This window comes from Podarcis raffonei, chromosome 10 (assembly GCF_027172205.1).
Source record: "Podarcis raffonei isolate rPodRaf1 chromosome 10, rPodRaf1.pri, whole genome shotgun sequence".
Lineage (NCBI taxonomy): Eukaryota > Metazoa > Chordata > Lepidosauria > Squamata > Lacertidae > Podarcis > Podarcis raffonei.
Window position 1 is genome coordinate 66,289,440 of NC_070611.1, and position 23,563 is coordinate 66,313,002.

Genomic DNA, 23,563 nt, shown 5'->3' on the forward strand with positions numbered 1-23,563 from the left:
ACATGATGGCTGTAACATTAGAAGGTTCTGCTTTCCGAACAGTGTCAGGATTGCCCCACTAATCTCTTTGGCGGGCAGAATCCCCCGGGAAGGTGCCACCAGTAAAAAGGCCCTGCCCCTCACTGCCATGAGTCCTGGGACCAGCAGCCCAGCCTCCCACTGAGACTTTCAACAACCACAGTGGTGGCGGAGGGGGGGGGGGATAAAGCCAAACTGAAGTTTGTTTTTCTCGGGGAAACCACTCTACCTTCAGAAATGGCATTTGCATTTTGCTTCCTTTCCTCCTCCTTTCTGCACTAGAAATTTAATTAACTTGTAGACCACTTAATATTTTGGCTTACAATCAATTAAACTGAGGTTTACAGGGAGAGAGAAGTGAGGTTTAATGGTTTTATATAACACCCCATGTCAAAAGGTTGCAGGATGATTAACAACTTGGAGCCCATCTGCACTATACATTTAAAGTAGTATCATGCCACTTTAAATCATCATAGCTTCTCTCAAATACTCCTGGGAATTGTAGTTTGTCAAGGGGGCTGAGAGTCATTGTGAGATCTCTAGATCCCTCACAGAGCTACAATTCTCAGAGTGGTTTAACAATTCATCTTCCCAGGAATTCTGAGAATTGTAGCTCCCAGGAATTTTTGGGACAAGCCAAGACTAGCTAAAGTGATACAATACTCCTTAAAAGTAGAGTACATATGACACCACAGCAAGATAATGGGGAATGCAGTGCACATATTTAACAACCATAAAACACAAAAATTAAATCTAGTACAATTCACAATAACAAGCAATAAATAAAATTACACAGTGCAAGACAAAGTAAGCTACAGTGTTAAATTATTCACAGTATCAACCCACCTATAAAATCTGCAACTTAACCCCTGAAAAATAACATCAGTTGTTAATCTGCTCTTCTCAGCTTCACCACATATATCTAAAAGCGAGTGTCTGAAAGATTCTTTTTTAATCACCAACAACATTCTGAAAGCCCAAGAACAGTGCACAACATGTATATAATTCACTATAATAATTATATAGTGTAACTGACTTTCAGGGTTGGTGTGTTGTGTGACAAGCACACAGAGTGCAATGAGATTGTTTGTTTGTGCGGGGGGGGAGGCTCAGTTAATTTCATTGTACACAGATTGTACATTGACAGTAAGGGTATTACAGTGGTACCTCAGGTTACATACGCTTCAGGTTACATACGCTTCAGGTTACAGACTCCGCTAACCCAGAAATAGTGCTTCAGGTTAAGAAGTTTGTTTCAGGATGAGAACAGAAATCGTGTTCCGGTGGTGCGGCAGCAGCAGCAGGCCCCATCAGCTAAAGTGGTGCTTCAGGTTAAGAACAGTTTCGCTTAAGAACGGACCTCCGGAACGAATTAAGTGCATAACCCGAGGTACCACTGTATTATAATATTATTATTGTTGTATGCAAAACTAGCTCTTAATCGTGTTAAGTCGAGCCCTATGACCTTTGCAGGACTTCATCCCCAAAGGTTTTACATTTGTGGTTTGAATGTGCCCAGAGTGGAGGAGGAGGAGGAGGAGAAGGAGAAGAAGAAGAAGAAGAAAAAGAAGAAGGAGGAGGAGGAGGAGGAGGAGAAGGAGGAGGAGAATGGAGGACAAACTGCCCATAAAACATTTTCTGTTTGGCTATGGACAAAGCTCCAAAATCATGCAAACGATCCATAAAAATTATCATCAACACTTGGCAGCCTCTTTGCCAGGAGGGGAGGAGGGAAAGGCTACAACAAAAAAAATTACACTTCATGTTTTTTTGAATCTTGAGTAATGTCACTATTAAGATGGGTTCATTACAAAGAATTGTCATCCTCCAGATCCCTGGAAGGGGCTAGTAAGTGCTGTTTTGACACCTGGCCCAGATCAATGCCGGGGGAGGGTTTCCCTCTTCCCCTCTCTCTTTTAAGAAAACGTGATTTTGCATGGCAACATCTCCAAGACAAACACTAAACAGAAAGATCCTTTCCCTTCGCCTCCTCCCAGCCTTGCAGATTACACAGGTCTTCGGTTTGGCTGCGGAGTCACTTTGACAAACAAAAGGAACAAACAGACGTCTTTGCGTGCAGTCTGAAAGCATGCAAATATTGGACAGCTAATTGCTCGACACAAAAGTCTTCCAGAGCAATAAATCTGCAGCTCCATTAGTCAGAAAAGCTAGCTTCTTAACGTTTGCCCAACTTAATTCTTAATAAATATATATATATATATATATATATATATATATATATATATATATAAAAGATGACCTTGACATTCTTTGAGGTACAACCACAACTCATAAATCAACAGGCTCTGGACATCACTGAACTTCTTAAGTAGATCATGGGGACTTTATTGCAACGGGCACTGGTATTGTTACCACGAAACAATAATTGTTACCATGTCCGAAAACAAAACCACCCCTGACTTTTCCAGAAATAAATTTTACTCGAGATCAGAAAAAGCTGTGGTGGTAGGGGTTTGGACACAATGTGGGCAGGAGAAAATAGCAAATCTTGTTTATTACACTTGTTGGGCCAACATTTATTGTGCCAATGCACTCAAGACGGTTTGGAGCTCGGAATACTAGCTTGCAATTTAAACATGTGCAATACTGAGGTCCATAAATAGCAACACCCTAGTGGTGCCAGGCCCTAAGGAAGTTAGATTAGCCTCAACCAGAACCAGGGCCTTTTCAACACTGGCTCCAGCCTGGTGGAACGCTCTGTCTCATGAGACCAGGGCCCTGCGGGATCTGATTTCTTTCTGCAGGGCCTGTAAGACAGAGTTGTTCCGCCTGGCTTAGACTCAATTTGATTCCCTCCCCCTCTTTCTTTTTTCCTTTCTCCTCCTGTCAAGAGGCTGCATTTTAATGTTTTAATACTGTATTTTAATCTTGTTTTTAAGTTGTATTTTAATCAACTTGTTTTTATTATTGGTTGTTAGCCGCCCTGAGCCCGGTCTTGGCTGGGGAGGGGGGGGTATAAACAAAATTTATTATTATCACACCTGAAGGAAAGTGGGTGAGTTTAGTGGCTGCCAGATGGACCTCACGGCATGCAGAGATCTCTACTACGAAACTGTGGGAATGGCTAAAGATGGACAGTCAAGAGTGCTGTCATCACTCAGGCTTACTGCCTGCCTGTTCACCAAGAAAGAGGGCTTGCTGCTGCCTGCACAGGTGTGTTTGGGGGCTGCTGGAGACATAGTGCTCTGGATCCTTCCCCCTGTTCAGCTGCTTCCTGAATCAGGGCAAACTGGGGGCAACCCCCCCCCCCATGCTTCCAACCCCATCACTCTCCCCCGGCCTGGCCCACTCGCTGCTGACACCCGCTTGCCCCTCCCTCCCCCCCATGTACAGTCTTCTCCGCAACCTCGCCTTCCTCCAGTGTGGGAGCCAGTGTGGTGTAGTGGTTAAGAGCGGCGGACTCGTAATCTGGTGAACCTGGTTCGAGTCTCCGCTCCTCCACATGCAGCTGCTGGGTGACCTTGGGCTAGTCACACTTCTCTGAAGTCTCCTAGCCTCACTCACCTCACAGAGTGTTTGTTGTGGGGGAGGAAGGGAAAGGAGAATGTTAGCCGCTTTGAGACTCCTTAGGGTAGTGATAAAGTGGGATATCAAATCCAAACTCTTCTTCTCTTCTTCTCCACAGCCTTGGGGAAGTCACCCTGGCTTGTGTGGCACCAGGAGACACTGCTCTGGCACTATGGCCTCCACCTCCTCCTCTGCCAGCACTGCTTCCAGAAGTGCCATGACAGAAGGAGAAAGAAGAAAAGCAGTGATGTGCGGGGTCAAGGTAAGTTGGTGCATCTTTTGTTTTTGTTTTTGGGTCCCATGTTCTCATGTGAACCAACTGACTCCCGCTACAGGGCAGGATGAAAACGCACCTGTCTTTTTATATGCAACAACAGTGGCAAGAGTATTGTTAGCCCAGAAATGGAAGCAAGAAGAAATCCCGGCGAAAGAAGAATGGCAGATAAAATTAATGGACCACGCAGAATTAGATAAACAGGACAGGAAGGATTCAAAACCCGTGGAACCAGAGATTCACAGAAGATTGGAAGAAATATACGAACTATTTGAAGAGCAACTGTAATCAACAAATCACGCTAGTAGGACTACAAGAAGTTGTGTAAGGAGAAATATATGAAATACTGCACAGTAGAAAAAGAATAGGACATTAGTTATGAGATTTAAATGTAATAGTGAAAGTAAGAAATGTATATTAAGTGAATAGACTGGAAAAATTTCAGATGTGATTGATGGAAGTAAAAAAAAAATTGTATAAGATATGAAAATATGTTTAACTATTGTTGAAAATGATATGTTGAAAACTAATATCTATCTAACTATCTATATCAGAGACATCACCTTGCCAACAAAGGCCCGTATAGTTAAAGCTATGGTTTTCCCAGTAGAGATGTATGGAAGTGAGAGCTGGACCATAAAGAAGGCTGATCGCCGAAGAATGGATGCTTTTGAATTATGGTGCTGGAGGAGACTCTTGAGAGTCCCATGGACTGCAAGAAGATCAAACCTCTCCATTCTGAAGGAAATCAGCCCTGAGTGCTCACTGGAAGGACAGATCCTGAAGCTGAGACTCCAATACTTTGGCCACCTCATGAGAAGAGAAGACTCCCTGGAAAAGACCCTGATGTTGGGAAAGATGGAGGGCACAAGGATAAGGGGACGACAGAGGACGAGATGGTTGGACAGTGTTCTCGAAGATACCAGCATGAGTTTGACCAAACTGCAGGAGGCAGCCTAAGACAGGAGTGCCTGGCATGCTCTGATCCATGGGGTCATGAAGAGTCGGACACGACTAAACAACAACAACAACAAATACACACACACACACATATAAAAGCACACCTATCTTTTGGTCTTGTGCTCTGGGATGGCCAGAGCACAGAAGCCTAAATGGGACACCTGGAATTGGGATCAGATCTGGGATGGCTTCTGTCAATCCTGGATTTCGTGTGCAAAACAGGACAGTTGGAGGGTATTCCAGAATAGCTGGGGTGGGATACCAACTCAAAAGTCATCCCAGACTATGCTCCAGCACCAGAATTCCTGCCTTAATTCAGGGGGGATCTCCACAGGAAGGGTTTGGGGGTGGGGATGTATCAGAGGGGGCATATTATGGGAATGTTAAGGGTTGTAGGAAAGGATATATTGAATTAGTATTATCCTTCTTTCACTCACGCTAGTAAGTGATGCAGCAAAGCAAAATCCCCTCAATATACCGTAGCTGGAAGCTAGTTTGCAGATTCGTTTGAATCTCTTCGTTCAGATTATTTCCTGGTGTCCCCTTTTGATCCCTCTTAAAAGAATAAAGACACGAGAGTCTTTCTGAGTAAAGTAACAAAAAGTTTACTCACATTTCAGTTCACGGTTTGATCTCTGAAAGGCAGGCTTTGCTTAGTAGTTACACAAAGAAACTGTGTGAGTTCATCTCATAGGGAGGCTGAACTCACGTGCTGCTGGCAGAGAGCCAGCAGACAGCAAAATTACATCAAGACAACAAAATGGCTGCAGGAGAGCAGCACGGCAGCAAAAGATAGAACAACAAGCAAGTGAAAGACAGACTGATCAACACTGAGAAAATGGCTGCATGGCTTGGCTCTTTTAAGGAGTCAGGCGGGGCCATGTCCACCTCCCAGATCACATGCAGGGAGAGAAAGCTTCTGACTTCCAGTGGAACAGGAAGTTACACTGACTGGGTGTCCCCCTGCTTGTGCCCATTCTAGGGAAAGAATGTTGCATTTGACTGCACCCATGGATTACATACCACAAATATCGTTGATACTGGCTGCTGTGCCTGTCCAAGCCCCCACCCTTGAAACAGAGATTTAGGGGAGTTATGAGGGCTGTCAAATATGTCTGGCACCATCCATACTGTGCTCTCCTACACATAAATTTCACTTAGTATGGTTTTCCCTTTGCAAAAACAGGCAAGTCCAATGACACTCATCCTCATCTTGACAAAACTAATTTTCCATGCCTTAAGTTCAGCCAACCATTTCTGGAACCTTTTTTTATTATTAAAGCCATGCTATCTTCCTGAAACATCTGCAAAGAGACATGATCAGAAGGCAGACCTTTCTACCACCATAGATGGACAAGAAAGAACTTCTTATATCCCAGTAAGCTTCTCCATGCTTGTGCATACATGGATTGAAGAAGTAATTTTGCACAAAGCAGCTATATCTATTCATGTAGCAAATTTAATTATGTGTTCTTACACTATATCACTGGTAGATTTGCAAATACATGCTGGGTGGTTTTCCAAGTGAGTCTGCGAACAAGAAGAATCAATTATTGGAAGACTGAGAGAATCAGTTCGCCAGATCAGCGCAGGTTTCTAATTTGTTAGGTTTTTATGATGCTGGAAATGCAGATTCAAGGCCATGCATTAAATATACACTTTTCAATGCCATCACCAGTCAAATGTACACATCGTTTATGCAAACCACATGCTTTCGTGCACTGAAAATCTATTGTAAAATCTGGAGAAGCATGAATTCCATTTGGTAGTTGCATTCTTGATCCAAAATCACGCTCAGATGCATTGAATTGGTCTTTAGTAAACAGCAGACCAAGCAAATCCCTCGCCCCACCCTTCAGTTTATGGCAATCAAAACGATGCATGTAGAGCTGTGGAAAGACACTGACATAAAAGCAGGTACAGTGGTACCTTGGGTTAAGTACTTAATTCGTTCCGGAGGTCTGTACTTAACCTGAAACTGTTCTTAACCTGAAGCACCACTTTAGCTAATGGGGCCTCCTGCTGCCGCCACACCGCTGGAGCACGATTTCTGTTCTTATCCTGAAGCAAAGTTCTTAACCTGAAGCACTATTTCTGGCTTAGTGGAGTGTGTAACCTGAAGCGTATGTAACCCGAGGTACCACTGTAAAAGGAGAAATAAAGAAAAGAGAAGACTGGGAGAAAAACTGTAGAACTGTAGAGCTGGAAGGGAACACGTGGGTCATTTGGTCCAACCTCATGCAACACAGGAATCTTTTGCCCAACGTGGGTCTTGAACCCACGACCTTGAGATTAGGAGTCTCGTGCTCTACTGACTGAGCTGTCTGCCCAATCTGCCAAATGTCAGAAAGGAAAGCACCAAGACAGATGTTGAACCAACCCTTCTGAAAAGTGCAGATAAGCCCAAATTCCAATGCAGGGCGATACGCTACAGCAGTTTCTTATTTTGATGATGAATACCATCTTCTCTCTCTTGCTCACAAACATTTAAGTTCAGGTGTAAAACTAGATATACAGAATAACACAGCTTTGCATATGAAAAAATGTGATGGCTGCACCTCTGTTTTCTGCATGTGCAGGGTGCAGAAGGGAGTCCAAAATAGCTCTCCATTCTGCATAGGTTTTATTTTCTGAGAATCCTCCGGAAAAATAATCACTCAAAGGACCTGTTGATGGCATTTTACCATTATACTGTTGAGAGTGTATTAACTTGTGGTCTCTGTGTGTGGTTTGGGAGCTGCACGGTCAGGGGAAAAACAATGCTGTCCAAGGTTGTAAAGACTGCAGAGAGAATAATTGGTGCACTCTTCCCACCTTGGATCAAATCTATGCGTCCAGGTGCCATAAGAAAGCTGCAGAGATAGGGCAGGATAGTGCGCACCCAGGAAATGATCTCTTTCAGCTTCTGCCTTCTGGAAGAAGGTACAGGGTTATAAAGACTAGGACTAGCTGCCTGAGAAACAGTTTCTATCCAAATGCGATTTTTGTCCTAAACTCAGTGTAAGGTAGTCTCTATGGGAGCATATTGTATTTAATTATGGGGTATCAGAGTTTTTAGGGGGTTAAACAGGCTGGGATAGCAGGGATAGCAGGCTTGTTGGTTTTTGAATGTCTGATGTAGATTTTTTTCAGTTTCGTTGTTTTGTATAGGACAATGACAATAAAGATTATTGTATCATATCATATCGTATCTGAGGAGACCCTTGGCCTCAAGCCTTTGGCTACCCACCCCATGTCAGAACCCTTTATGTTGATGAGCAGTTCCTCATAAGAACATAATTAGAGCCTTGCTGGTTCAGGCCAAAGGTCCACCTCATCCAGCACCCTGCTCTTCTGGTAGCCAACCAAATACCTCTAGGAAGCCTACAAGCAACAGTGCTTTCTCCATTCGTGATTCCCAGCAGCTGGTATTCCGAGTCCCACTGTCTCCGACAGCCCCATAGTCTGCCATCTTCCATTCTGAACCTCTGCTCCATCGTGGCACCACACTGGAAATGACCTCACTGTTGCCACTCTGCATCTGTTCTATCGTCTTCTGATGCCCCATCCTAGTCTTCTCTGGACTCACTTCAGCTCCTCTTTCCACAATTCCTATCATTTGAACCCTGAACATCAGAAACAATTGTAACTGGGCCCTTTCCCTCAAACTTGCTGGGACCAATTCCTTCTTGCGTCCCTCCTTTCCTCTCAGGATAGATACCATTACTGGACATTCTGCCTGGCCACTTGCAAAGTGATATCACCTGACCTCTGAGATTACAGTGCTATCTTATTGCGCTGTGTCAATAGTTAGACAATTCATTGACAGAGTGGCTTATAAATAATCAAAATGGATTACTCGGCACTCAGAGTTGTACGTGCTTAAACAATGATGCTGATGTTCAGATTCCTCCCATTTTTGCTCATTTTCCCAGTACTCCTACCCACATAATCTCTTATCTACAATTGCAATTCAGTACAGCCACCGTACTGTACTCCTTTTGCTCCCGAGGACTTGCCAAAAATTAATAATAAATAAAAACTGAAAAACAGCGCTGTGTTTTGTTTTCTTGTGCTGGTCTTTTTTGGCTGTACAAAACTTGCATAGAAGAGAGGGGAGGAAAACACAATTGTAGGAAAGGAAAATGGGATGGACACACAGTGCCCCATTCCTAGGAATAGTCTGGCTTGCCAAACATCATTTGTAACCCTAGAAACATTTTAACTGCAGACAAGTAGACTTGTTGTTACTCTTACTTGTAGCCAGTTATCTACGTCAATGTGTATCTAAGACACCAACCATTATGTTACTGGAGAAAAGCATGGGAATAATATGGAGAAAGGACATGAAGACACCACACAGAGCCAGCACCAAAACATTTCACAACAAGCCTCTATTGCAGGGTTTCCCATACTTGGGTCTCCAGCTGTTGCTGGACTACAACTCCCATCATCCCTAGCTAGCAGGACCAGTGGTCAGGGATGATGGGAATTGTGGTCCAAAACCAGCTGGAGACCCAAGTTTGGGAAACCCTGCTCTAGGGCCATAGTACTGACAATCATGGCTTGATCTTAATCCCGCTCCTCTACTTCAAGCTTAGATATTACTGGTGCCTTCAAGAAGTAAGCCTTGCGTTAAGGTCTATTGCTGAGATCCTACTCCATATTTATGCTTTGGAGACTCTGCTCATGGCTCGATGGACACAGCAGACTCCCAACTGTCCTAGAAGACAAGATCGGTTGAGAATGCCAGTGGAATGATCAGGAGGTGCGACTCTGCTGCTTGGAGGATTGGAGACGCTTCCTCCTCTGCTACAGTTTTTCGAACTGTACACATGCATAATAGTGTTGATGATAAACCCGCCCCCCCAAACATAGATAATACATGTGCCTCAAGCTGGCCAGGGAAGAAGAACAAGAAGGGAGAAGCAGAAAATTATTCAAGGGTGCAAAAGGAAGGAGGAAGCAAGACAAGTGGGGGAGCCAAATTCGGTAGACAAAGGATGCAAATATTACTACTCCTGGTATGTGTAATCTTTCAGAAAATGGTTCACTGCAAGCCACAAACACACAGCGCAAATGATAAGGGAAGTGTATGGATGTTTGCATAAATGATGCACACATAACTCTGAATGATGGTACAGTGGTACCTCGGGTTACATATGCTTCAGGTTACAGATGCTTCAGGTTACAGACTCTGCTAACCCAGAAATAGTAAATCGGGTTAAGAACTTTGCTTCAGGATGAGAACAGAAATTGTGCTCCACTGCAGCGGCAGTGGGAGGCCCCATCAGCTAAAGTGGTACCTCAGGTTAAGAACAGTTTCAGGTTAAGAACGGACCTCCGGAACGAATTAAGTACTTAACCCAAGGTACCACTGTATATATTTTTAGGAAGCCTGTATACATGGAGATTTCTTCGGAAACCTACGTTATGGAAACAGTTTGGAATTTTAACATTCCGTAAATGGAAACACTGAGATTCCTCTGCCTTTAGACAGACACACAAACCAACCCTCCTCCAATCACCGCATGCATATTAATTGCAAATAATTCATCCGTAAGCAGCCTCTATGGCTCTCCTCCTCCACATTATGTTAAAGAGGTTGCCATTAAAACTTAGATGCAACTTTATCCCCCAGGCAGAATTTAAAAAGAAGAAGAAGAAGAAGAAGAAGAAGAAGAAGAAGAAGAAGAAGAAGAAGAAGAAGAAGAAGAAGAAGATTGCAGATGACGTCCACCTTTCTGTACAGCAACAAGTTCCAAGTACTTTTTGTCATCAAGCGCTCTGCCTGTTTTCTCCTTTGAGCTTTGACACAAGAACTTCCTGGTTGTTGGGTTTTGTTTTGTTTTTTGGAAAAGTTAACAATCTCCAACTTTTTAAAAAAGTGTACAAGTCTCGCAACAGGGGTGCCGTTACCCGGAAATGGGTGGAGGCATTGCAATCCGCAGCTGCAAACTGGACAGTCTCTCTCACACAGAGGCCCCCACATTTCCTTGCATAGCTGGAATATAATTTAAGGAGGCTAAACTGAGAATTATGAGACAGATTGAAAAGCAAAATGGGATGGAGGGCATCAGTTATGTCACAAAACAAAATACAACGTGGAATTCCTCCTCCCCAACAGAAAATGATGTGTGCACATAGACCATTTTTGTATTTTTCACATTTGCAGGCAGCAAAAAGCAAGTACTGTTCTGGGGCAGGGCCTTATCTGTGGTGGCCCCCAATTGTGGAACTCCCTCCCCACAGAGGTGTGCCTGGCATCGTTGTTATAAAGCTTGCTGCGTATATTTTTAGGACTCACCTTATTTCTCTCATTGCAAGTTGTTTAAGCTGTTCTTTTTAACATTGGGTTTTAAAGTTGTGTTTTAATGTTTCAGCCCTCCCTGAGACCTTAGGCTGAAGAGTGGATAATAAATAAAACAATAATCATCTTATGTAAACCACTTTTTGAGGTCTGCCTGAAAAGCAATACAGCCGTACCTTGGAAGTCGAACGGAATCCGTTCTGGAAGTCAGTCTCACTTCCAAAACATGACGGGGCTTCCACAGCTTCTGATTGGCTGCAGGAACTTCTGATTGGCTGCAGGAAACTCCTGCAGCCAATAAGAAGCTGTCGAAGCCCCGTCAGACATTCGGCTTCCAAAAATAGTTTGCAAACCAGAACAGTCACTTCTGGGTTTGCGACGCTTGGAAGCCAAAACGTTAAGGAACTAAGCTGTTTGACTTCCAAGGTACAACTGTATACAAAAGTCACTAAACTAACAAACGTGCACACATTAATAAAGGGGGAAAGAACACTCAGTGGCTGTTCTCCTCTCCCTTCCCAATCAAATAACGTGTGTGTGTGTGTGTGTGTGTGTGTGTGTATCCAACCTATCACGTTTTTGGGACACATCACTGGGAATGAATACATTGTTCTGCTTTCTCAAAGCATTCCCACTGGAAGTTGCAAATTGCAGATACTCACACAGGGCTGCTAATATGATTCTAGCCTGACAAGGTCAGCAGGGAAACTTAACAGATAACAGAATTCCTCAAGTGATTTGTGATGCTGCAGGAAGAACATGAGATGTTGCTAGGAGGGGCCACAGAAGAAGCCTTTAATTCTCGATCAGGAAACTGAGGCAAAAGTTGTCTGGTCAAAGTCTGTGCCAAGAGCAAAACAGATGCTATAGCTATTCCCAACATTACTTTCGGCACATTTTCTTCCATATGGTAGTTGAACGTCGTCATCAGGCTATCCAGGCAGTGTAAGGAACCGTAGAAGATCAATTGGCTCTTTGTGGCTATTTTAAGCACATGGTCAAAGATGGCAAAGAGTGTCTTCTGCCTTATGTAATGATGAACTCGGTGTCAGGGAAAGAGCTGGCATCTGTTGAACTCCTGCCAAAGCTTTATTTTCCCTTCCCACTAAAGAGCTCTCTTGCTTAGGTTGTGTGTGTGTGTATGGGGGAACAGCTAGCGAGAAAGCCTGTACATAATGGGATCTTCATGGAAGAATGGCAAAACTTCAAGAAAAACGTTCCCCTGGATGCTCATTGTTTATATCAAGAGTGGGTAAACTGCAGCCCTCTGTTTGTTGCTGAACTCCAGCTCCTATCATACCTGAGCATTGCCCATATTGGCTGGGGTTGATGGGAGCTGGATTCTCACAACATTCTGAGGGCGAAACGTTCCCCATCCCTAAGACATGAAAAGCACAAACACAATTTTAGACATTTTTTTTCCCTTGGTGCTTTCTCCCTAGGAAATGTGCCTCAGACTACAGCCTAATATAAACATAGCATGTTTTCAAATTGGCATTAGCAAAAAGAGAGAAAGAAAAGGAAAAGAGATTGCTGCCCCAAGGAGCCTACAGTCTCAGGTTCCACAGGGAGCAAGACAAAGGAAAGGGGTGAGGCAAGGGTGACAGCAAAGGTTTGTTGAAGGAGCTAAGTTGCAGTGTTACTCAAACTTGGGTCTCCAGCTGTTTTTAACACTCGATTGGGAACCACCCAGAGAGGCTGGGGAGGGCATAAATAATGCTAACAGTGTTAAGTTGTGGGTGAACGTATCAGATGACACAGCGATTCTTCAAACAGCTCTTCTTTATTCAGAGGCCACAACAGAACTGAACTGAAGGGCTCAGTCAGCCTGCTTATATAGAGCTCCAGTACAACGTTACTGTAGCAACTTTCTAAAACTATCCAATCACTGAACGTCACTTTCGATCCTTCATTTGCATAACTATCTACAGTATCCATCGAATCACTGAACCTCACTTTCGATCCTTCATTTGCATAACTATTTACAGTATTATTATTATTACAACTCCCATCATCCCTAGCTAGTGGTCAAGGATGATGGGAGTTGCAGTCCAACAACAGCGGAAGGAGACCTCCAGGATTCAGAAACCCAACACGGCAACCAGGGTCCCTGGAGCTGTATTTCTGCAATGACAATCTCCCTCCAATGCAACTGACTCAAGTTTTCTACCAGGGACTTCCCTAATCATGCTCCTAGCATAAACACTACTCCCATAACCATTGTGACATGTGTTACAAGGCCAAGGGTTACAAGGCCAAGATCGCTGTGGCCTAATTATCGGCGCTCACTTCACCCTATTGAAATGTCAGTAAAAGAATATTATGATTGCCCGAATTTGGAATTTACCCTGGCCCCTCTCCAAACTGAGCAATTCTCTTAGCTTGCTTATTCTGGTGCACCCTATCCGAAAAAGGGAATATATGTATGTATTCCAAGACTCTCATTATTTTCACATTCTAGACCAGGGCTGTAAGTAACTCTTAAAATAGACTCACACATTTTAAAAAGAAAAAAAAAGAACACCAGGCTTCCACTTGTCCTCTGGGAAGACTCTTCAGGTTGTCAAATATACCCTGAATAACCAGTGCTTCCCACAGGGTGATTCCTGCATTGGAGGGGGTTGGACTAGATGGCCTTTGGGATTCCCTCTATCTCCACCATCCTATGATTCTTAGTTGCTCACATTAACAGTGGACTTAATCTTACATTCCCTCTTCACCCGCTCTTTAGATGGGAGGTGTATACAGCTTTACATGGTGTATGCTCTAGTTATCTCCTGCTTGGACTACTGCAATACACTCTACGTGGGGCTACCTTTGAAGGTGACCCGGAAACTGCAATTAATCCAGGATGCGGCAGCTAGACTGGTGACTGGGAGTCACCACCGGGACCACATAACACCAGTCCTGAGAGACCTGCATTGGCTCCCAGCACATTTCCGAGCACAATTCAAAGCGTTGGTGCTGACCTTTAAAGCCCTAAACGGCCTCGGTCCTGTATACCTGAAGGAGCATCTCCACCCCCTTCATTCTGCCCGGACACTGAGATCCAGCGTTGAGGGCCTTCTGGTGGTTCCCTCATTGCGAGAAGTGAGGTTACAGGGAACCAGGCAGAGGGCCTTCTCGGTAGTGGCGCCCGCCCTGTGGAACGCCCTCCCTTCAGATGGGAAGGAAATAAGAAGCTACCTTATCTTTAAAAGACATCTGAAGGCAGCCCTGTTCAGGGAAGTTTTTAATATTTAATGCTGTACTGTTTTTAACATTTGATTGGGAGCCACCCACAGTGGCTGGGGAAACTCAGCCAGATGGGTGGGGAATAAATAATAAATTTTTTATTATTGTTGTTGTTGTTGTTGTTGTTGTTGTTGTTGTTGTTGTTATTATTATTATTATTATTATTATTACATTCACTTAATTCAAAATCTTATTAAGCTAGCAGTGCTTCAATTTGAAGTGGGGGGAGGGGCTCCTCTGCACTTTGCTGTGTGGGACCCTAGACATCAGCCCCCAAAGTCTGGCCCTATGGTGCCAACAACAACCTCTCAGCCTTTGCGAGGCCCCTGTAGCACCACAGTCCAATCTACCTCTACTAGGTTTGTGAAGAGGCAGAAAAGGAACCATAGAATCATAGAATTGTAGAGTTGGGAGGGACCCCGCCCCTCAAGAGCCATCTAGTCCAACCCTCTGCAATACATGAATCCCAGCTAAAGCATCCATGAGATGTAAGAAAACGGCCACATCTTAGGCTATGCACTGCCTGCACCTATCAGATTACGGAACACAGGAAGAGTGAAGAGGGGGCATGAAATTCCAGGGGGAAAGTCAAATGAGAGGAATCGTGGAAAGAGGAGCTGAAGTGAGTCCAGAGAAGAGGAGAAGGAGGGTTATCAGAAGGAAGAAGAACAGGTGCAGAGTAGCAACAGTCAGGCCATTTTCTGTGGGGCGCACAGGGGCCTTTGATGGAACAGGGGTTCAGAATGGAAGAGGCACACGGCATGTCTCTTGAGGAAGTGCAGCTCTGAATATCAGTTGCTTAGTAAGGAGACTGGTGTTCCACTCAGGTCCTGCTTGTGAGGTTGGCCACTGTGAGAACAGGATTTTGGACTGGATGGGCCATTGGCCTGCCCCAGCAAAACTCTCCTTATGTTCATGAACCAATAGATCAGCGGTTCTCAACCTGTGGGTCCCCAGATGTTGTTGGACTACAACTCCCATCATCCCTGAGCACTGGCCTTGCTAGCTAGGGGTGATGGGAGTTGTAGTTCAACAACATCTGGGGACCCACAGGTTGAGAAAGGCTGGAATAGATTATTGAATTTTAGGTAGATGATGGCAGAGGGGCTTTTCAGTAGCGGCACCTGGCCTGTGGAACACCCTCCAGGCAGATGTCAAATAGATAAACAGCTATGTGGTTTTTAAAAGACACCTGAAGGCAGATCTGTTCAGGGAGGCTTTTAGCGTGTGATGTTTGTTTTTACTACAGTGGTACCTCTGGTTACAGATTTAATTCGTTTCATGGTGCCGTGCACACCCTGAAAAATCCGTAACTAGAGGCACCACTTCCGCACACATGCGCAGAGCGCTTCTGCACATGCGCGAGTGGCAAAACACAGAAGTATACACTTCCGGGTTCACCACGGCCGTAACCCAAAGATTCCGTAACCTGGAGGTTACGCAACACAAGGTACCACTGTATTATAGTGGTACCTCGGGTTACAAACGCTTCGGGTTACAAACTCCGCTAACCCAGAAGTAGTACCTCGGAGTGAGAACTTTGCTCCAGGGTGAGAACAGAAATCACAGGCTGGTGGCGGCAGCAGCAGGAGGCCTCATTAGCGAAAACATGCCTCAGGTTAAGAACGGTTTCGGGTTAAGAATGGACCTCTGGAATGAATTAAGTTCGTAACCCGAGATACCATTTTATTTGTTTTGAGCTGCCCAGAGTGGCTGTGGCAACCCAGTCATATGGGTGGCATATACATTATTATTATTATTATTATTATTATTATTATTATTATTGTTATTATTGTTATTATTGTTATTATTGTTATTATTATTATTATACAGTAGTCCAAAGTTGAGAGTTAGGTTCATTTCATGTTTTGTTTCTCCATTAGTTGGGGTTGTTAATTTGCCTTTACTTGTTTCCAAAAGAAATATTAAGTGTCTCATCGAAACCAAGTAACTATTTCCAGGTTCCTCAGCAGATTTTTCTTGAACATTAAGAAGAACCCTCAGTGATGATAAAAACAGCTTGACAACAAGGAGAATGACCTACAGGAGTGGTGGATGCTGGGAAGGCATCTGTTGGAGATAACCTAGCTCTGGGCTGCTTTCATGAGGCAGGGGGCTGAAACTGAAGGGAGCTTTGATCTGTAACTAGGGGCTGGGGAGCACATGCTTTGCCCTAGATCATCCTTTCTCAACCTGTGGATCCCCAGATGTTGTTGAACTACAACTCCCATCACCCCTAGCTAGCAAGGCCAGAGTTCAGGGATGATGGGAGTTGTAGTCCAACAACATCTGGGGACCCACAACATCTGAGAACCATTGCCCTAGATTCATAGGAAGACGCCAAGTCACAGAACCAAAATCAAACCAAGGCCTGTGTACCTTGGTACTGCCTACAGTGGCTGGAAGAACTTCTATGGGGTTTTAGACAGGAGTGTTTCACAGCCCTGCACAGAAATGACAGGGATCGCACCCAAGACCTTTTGCATGCATAAGCATATCCTCTACCACTGAGACCCTCAGTCTCTGGTACAACCAGTTAAAAGGATCTTGGTTTAGCAGTTTTGGAAAGAATTGTGACTGATGACCGCTAGCAACTGAGCTGGCTGGATCAATACTGAGCTGGCTGGATCAATAGTCTGACTCAGCAGAAAGCTGCTTCACATGTTCTGTGTTTATATCCTTTTCCACACCGGAGCAGTATGCACTGCGCACACACAGAGAGAAAAACCTCCGATGAAATCACCCTCTGCAAAATTTCTACCCGCTCTTCTCAGCTAAGATTGTTCCTTCCCAAGAAAGTGAGATCGATAGGTCTGAACTACTTCACATAAGAAATGCTAGCATCAATCATTTGTCAAGTCTTGGCCTGTCACCACAAGCACCACCTTTGTAGACGGGAGGCCAAAAACAGGACCAAACTCATTAAGTGACAGAACTGCTATTGCTTACATATTGCTCAATAGTTTTCTCATCCTTCAGTGCGTGTTTGCTTCCATCCAAGTTAGAACGCATGAACGGTAGAGAACAGTGCAGCAACTGTTAATCTCTACCATCTTTAAAAAGTGAAACATGGACATGCTCCAAATTTCCAGTACAGATGTGCCCCCCCGCCTTTGCCTCACTAACTGGTTTTAACAAGAATGACCTTCCATAGGCTGTCAATAAGTTCTTCTCCAATACATAAGCAAAATATTGCAGATATAATTGTGATCTACTGGTAGATCGTGGTGGTGGTGGATCTTGGCTCCCCCCCCAAAAAAAAAGTTTTGACTTCCTAAAAAAAGCTCAACAACCTTGGTAGATCACTGCTATTTTATAGTGGGAGTAGTTCTCAGTCTCTTGAAGGCTGGACATGCCATCTAGCCAATCTCCTTGCCCAGTCCCAGAAACCCAGAGCTAGAGTATTCCAAATGCTCTCACCATCAAGACATCTAGCACAATGGTCAACCAAAATCTTCCCTCCTGTAACTAAAGGACCTTCAGATCTCACAGATTCATCATCCAGGGTGATTAATCAATCATTATCAGGTGCTTGTGAGTGATTCAGTCCATCTTCTCTCTTGGACTACTTCGCCAACACAATGAGGGCAGGTGCCATCATAAAACTGAGGGAGATGGAGGGAGAGTGGACTGTTCTTAAGGAATATGTGACCACAACGGGGTCTACTGGTGCATAGGTAGGGCCCACTGGGAGAAAGATCACTGTATCAGAGTGACCAAAGCCCAGCTCTGTATACTTTTCTTTTATCGCTCCTTCTCAATCCTTCCTTCTTTCCCTGCTTGGAACCTCATCTAAACATGCTGCCCACCACAAGTTTGCCCTCTAGCCAGATGAACATCTCTCCTTTTCTGGCGGGGCTGCACTAGCCAGCTTCTTCTGATCTGTCCAGCTCACCTTCATAACTGACTGCCAGGCTGACAGCTTGAGTAGGGAGTTGCCCCACCAGCCACCGCTCACAACAACTTTGAATATATTTCTTCCAGTGTTTGAAAGTGGAATTTTACACCTGCTTGGTGTTCCAGGAAAGGTATGACTCAGCTTTTGGACCGGACGCTCTTTTCTAAGGATAAAACTATTTGGGCTCTGATGTAAACTATTCTTTCCCTTGATTTAACAAAATCAGGACATAACCTGATTTCCTTAGCAGAAGGAGATACAGACGCAGCCCCATAAAATAAGCTTTTATATATTCTCTGCAGCGTTCCCAGAATAGTAGTTCGGTAACACGTGGCATACCTCTGGTGGTGTGTGTTGTTGCCTAGAGTCATGATGTTGAAGATGACCTGTTTAAATCACTGGATAAAAATGTTCCCAAGTTATAGTCCAAACCTTTTGACATCAACACACAAAAAGTTATCTTGCGTTGTTGCCGTCCATTCTGTATGCAGCATTTCCAGTTTTGAGTGGAATCAGGAATCAAATAGCTAAGGCGAATGTGGAAGAGGCTGGTGTTAAAAGAAAAACAGGAACAGGAGGAGCAAAGGCAGCCTGTAAGCAGGCACAGTCTCTGATTGTTTGCAATGAGCCCTGCAGTGGAGACAATATACAGCTGTGGGGAGACAGGGACTTTCAGCCTCAGCAACTGATTTCATTGAGCAGGACCTACAGGCAGAGGCACCAACTATAGGGGGCAAAAAGGGCTTCAGCCCCCTCAATATTTGTTGGTAGGGGGCTGAGACTTCCAATATGGAGGGGGCCTCCATCCCCTGCAGTCCACCACTGCCAGGAACTCTTGCACGCTGGGCGGGCTTGGGATGCACAGAGGGATGAATGATGTCATGCTTGTGACATCATGTGACACCACACTGCCTCAATGTGTCGGCGCCCATGCCTACTGGGTGGAAGCTACTGTGCTCATTAGGCCTGAAACTCTGCCAAGCATGTGAAGATCATGTTTTGCTTAATTCCAGCTTTGAACTGTGTGATTTACTGACCGGCTTGCTCTGTGACAGGCAGCCTTCAAAGGCAGTTTGGAAACCGCAGCCGGTGCAGAATGCAGCATCCAGACTGAGAACAGGAACCAGGTGGTCAGATCACAGAACCCCTATTCTGGCCCAGCTGCATTGGATGGTTCTATCCTGTCCATATAGTTACAAGCTATGGTTTTCCCAGTAGTGATGTATGGAAGTGAGAGCTGGACCATAAAGAAGGCTGATCGTCAAAGAATGGATGCTTTTGAATTATGGTGCTGGAGGAGACTCTTGAGAGTCCCATAGACTGCAAGAAGATCAAACCGATCCATTCTGAAGGAAATCAGCCCTGAGTGCTCACTGGAAGGACAGATCATGAAGCTGAGGATCCAATACTTTGGCCACCTCATGAGAAGAGAAGACTCCCTGGAAAAGACCCTGATGTTGGGAAAGATGGAGGGCACAAGGAGAAGGGGACGACAGAGGACGAGATGGTGGGACAGTGTTCTCAAAGCTACCAGCATGAGTTTGACCAAACTGCGGGAGGCAGTGGAAGGCAGGAGTGCCTGGTGTGCTCTGGTCCATGGGGTCACGAAGAGTCGGACACGACTAAACGACTAAACAACAACAACATCCTATCACAGTTTGGGACCGACAGCCCCATCACCAACCTTCCCATGCCCTTAGGTCAACATCAGACACCCTCCTCTGTTTACCCTCTGTGATGGAAGTTTTAAGAGTGGTGGGAAAGGAGTAGGCCTTAACAGTGGTGGCTCCCCACCTGTGGAATGCTCTCCCCAGCAAGGCCTGCCTGGTGCAGACTTGTGTTGTATTTTCAGTGCCAGGTCCAGATGCTCCTCTTTCCCCAGGCATATGATGGGATGGTTGCTTTTATGCCTTTGTTTCCTTGATTATCCCTGATGATTTGTGTTTTGAGGTGGTGCGCTTAAGATATCATGACAATATTCATTCTGTTCTGCATTATGGTCTTGCTTTAATTTCTGTATTTTTTAATTTCTTGTAAAATAATCTGAATAGTTTTGGTTTTAAAAGACATTTAAACTAATCTGAGCTAAATAATAAATGAGACGCGCCCCCCTACAAATAATATGTTTATCAGGCCATTGAAGCCATGACCAAAAGTTTCGCCACAAATCTTCTAAACACATTTTGACTGCCAGCCTGGGATAGCTCTGTCAGTGCAGCCCGAGGCTCTTAATCCCAGGGTTGTGGGTTCGAATCTCACTTTGGACAAAAGATTCCTACATTGCATGGATGACCTACATAGTCCCTTCTAACTATAAATTATTCTACAACTTGTCTTTAAATCTAAGACGTTTAAGAGGCATGCACCCATCCCCCTGTATTCAAGTTCATTTGCTCTCTGCAAATACAACATTTTCTCACAGCAACATCAGTAGGAAAGCATTGTGGGTGCCAATCTTTGATTAGATGTGCTCTTGTGTCTTTTGGAGAGAGAGAGACCTTTTCTACCCTTTATCTGTATGCCAATGAGTTCTTCATGTCATCCTATTGAAGTTGCCCCAGCAGTCAGGGGTGGTTTGGTGTGGTGTGGGGGGAAGTAATTTGGCAAGCCAAATGTCCAAAGATCAAGAACAGGAGCCGCAAACAACAAATACTTTCCATTCTAACACACAATAGATAACGTGCTGCCCCTACCAGCATCGCACGCTTGCAGATATGAAAGGAAACATCTAGGCAAGGCACCCCTTTCAAGGTTAAGGCCTGGTGTCCTTGTCTGTGAAGCACAAGATTAGAAGAGAAAAGAAAATCGCCAGATACACACAAACCCTTCAAGCAATCATAGCTGATGCTGCCATTGGGATGCATTGTATCACTGGAAACAAGGGTTGGAAGCTAGAGCATTCCAACCCCTTCTTGCCTTTAGCAAGTCGTGTACACAGACACACCTCCTCCTTCAATGCAACTTATATAGAACATGCATAGAGGGATTTGAAAGCCCCTCCACACATTCGCCATCAGCAAATGTGTTTGCGTGGGAGGTGTCTGTTCACAGTCCTCTGTGCACAACATGCACACACCTTGCTGTAAGATAAACACCTTGCTGCAAAGATAAACGACTTTGCAGCACATCCATCCTTAAAATTGTAATAATAAGGCCACCGAAGAACAGATCTTCATCTCATCTTATCACATCATTGCAATAAGCAGCAGCCATCCACTTCTTCAAAGGCCTTTCCTCATTGGATATAAAATGCAAAAGGATGGAGATATAACAAGAGAATTGTGGTTAGTTTTCCAATGAGAAGTTTTAAGAAAGGGCTCCAGTGCCATCCGAAAACTTTTAGGAAGCAGTGTACTTTATAAACCAAAAACTCAGTGGGTAGCTTTACAAAGCGTTTCAGAACACTATTGTGACAGGTCGAATTCGTGTAGAACCCATTTAAGCAGTAACAATTCCCTTCCCATTTACTTTTTAAAAAGTACAGTTAAGGCACAAACAACCCTCAAGAACCAAAATCATGCCTTGCATAAACAGTTGCCCAAAAGTATTCTGTAAAGCTCAAAAATAAGGAAAGTTTCCCCTAAAATTAATGATATGCCCTCTGCTAAGGCAGCAGTGCACACATCACTTAGAAAATCCTTTCTCCAATGAAGCAAATACCAATAATAAAAGCCCACAAGTTTTTAAACTCTTTAGCAGTCTCAGCCAGTGTTAAACTTATTACAGCTCCAGCTTCGAAATAAATCCCTCTTTAAAATAACAAGGCAACCAACTTTTCCGGTCTGCATTAAGGGATATATTCAAAGTTCTCATTGAAGACTCCGCTGAAACATCAGCTGAACCCCCTCATCCTTTTTTTTAAAAAAGGAGGGGGTCTAATTACCAGAAACTCTTCTTGTATCTTAAACCCAGGAATTCATATTGTGGTTACAGCACCGAGGTTGCAGTGCAGTCGAGGTTAAGCCCCATGTGATTCTGAAGCGCAGACCAAGCCCGTGCATGCGTTGTACTTGTGAATAAGGTAAACGGAGGAGGGGTTCCTTTGGGGGAAGCAAGCAGAGCATTGGGAAAGAAAGAGAGAGAAAGAAAGAAAGAAATAGGCCTACCTTAAAACTTTCCAGCTTTTCAGTGGGTCCAGATCAGAGATGATTGAAACCATTGTATTTAAAAACAAAACAAAAAGGAAAATGTAAAAAGCAAACGATCTGCAGAGTTGCACAGCCACTAAGAAGCAGGCTGCCGTCTCGGCTTTTACTGGGTGGGAATGACAACAGACAATCCGAAACGAAGAAGTAAAAACACACAGAGAGAGAGGGAGAGGGAGAGAGCTCTTCCTCCTTTTCCAGCTGATAAGAACTTGAGCGTCTCTCTTTCTCTCCAACCTCCCCCCGCAAAAACACACACAAAAAAACACCCTATCTTGTTGTGTTTAAAAGGCTTGCCAAAGCCCTGGGCTGCATTTCTCCACTATCACTCCCCCCTCCCCACCTTCACTCCCTCCTTTTAAAACAAAACAAGGAGAAAGACCCCGTAATCTACTGCTGCAACTGATCAAATGGTGACCTTTTTGCCGTCCACTATAATTCAGAGAGTGCAAGCTGGCAGCTAAATCTCTCTTTATTAACACCGTCCGCCTCTGCTTTCTTAAGGAACAAGCACAGATCAAAAAATTCGAAGGCTCTGCAGACACTGCTAGCAATCATTCACAGATTATTGCAACCTGGAGCCGTTCTCTGCTGGTGGCGATTTTGCAAGGCTCTCCCCAGCTCTCCTTAGATTTAGCCCAGAGGTTAGGATTCCCGCCCCCCCCTCCTTTCCCCATAGTTAAGATTTTATGACACTCTAAAAGCAAACACACATTTTCTTTCTTTTTCCTTTCCAAAAACTCCCCACCCCTTTCTCCTCTTTCCCCCACCCTCAAAGCTTTCCCAGCAGTGACCAAACCAAAAACTCACTCTGGCTCTCTCTCTCTTCTTCTTCTTTTACAATGTGTAACAGATTTGTTAATTTCAGAGCCACAATTCAAAACAGTCTCAGTTCTGGCAGCATATTCCTGTTATTGTTGAAATGAGAAAAAAAGGGGAAAAACAAGGGGGGGAGGTTTAACGCCTTGACGTATCTGAATATTCCCTTTGCGTTCAGAATCTTAGGAAGTGAAAGGTGTCTAATTTCTTGACGAGGGGTAAACAGACCCTCTTTTAAATGTTTCTTCAAAGTCATTTTAAGACAGGGTTTGTGATCTCCGCCGTTCATGAGTACAAACTTTTGTGCTCAGATCTTGCTTGAAGGTTTCCCACATTTCCTACCACCTGAGTGCAGTGTGGCCTAATAATAACAATAATAATAACAATAATTATTTATT

General features: G+C 44.3%; 1 protein-coding gene across 2 annotated transcripts in view; it reads right to left on the reverse strand.

Moving 5' to 3' along the window:
- The window catches only part of CELF2 (CUGBP Elav-like family member 2), a 547,441-nt gene extending 524,857 nt beyond the window's left edge, over nt 1-22,584 (reverse strand). For both annotated transcript variants that reach the window (XM_053405505.1, XM_053405501.1), the window contains exon 1: nt 22,308-22,584. In XM_053405505.1, coding sequence (XP_053261480.1) covers nt 22,308-22,360 — 53 coding nt within the window. In that variant the 5' untranslated portion in view covers nt 22,361-22,584. The remainder of the gene's footprint in view (nt 1-22,307) is intronic.
- Nucleotides 22,585-23,563: the final 979 nt, after the last annotated feature.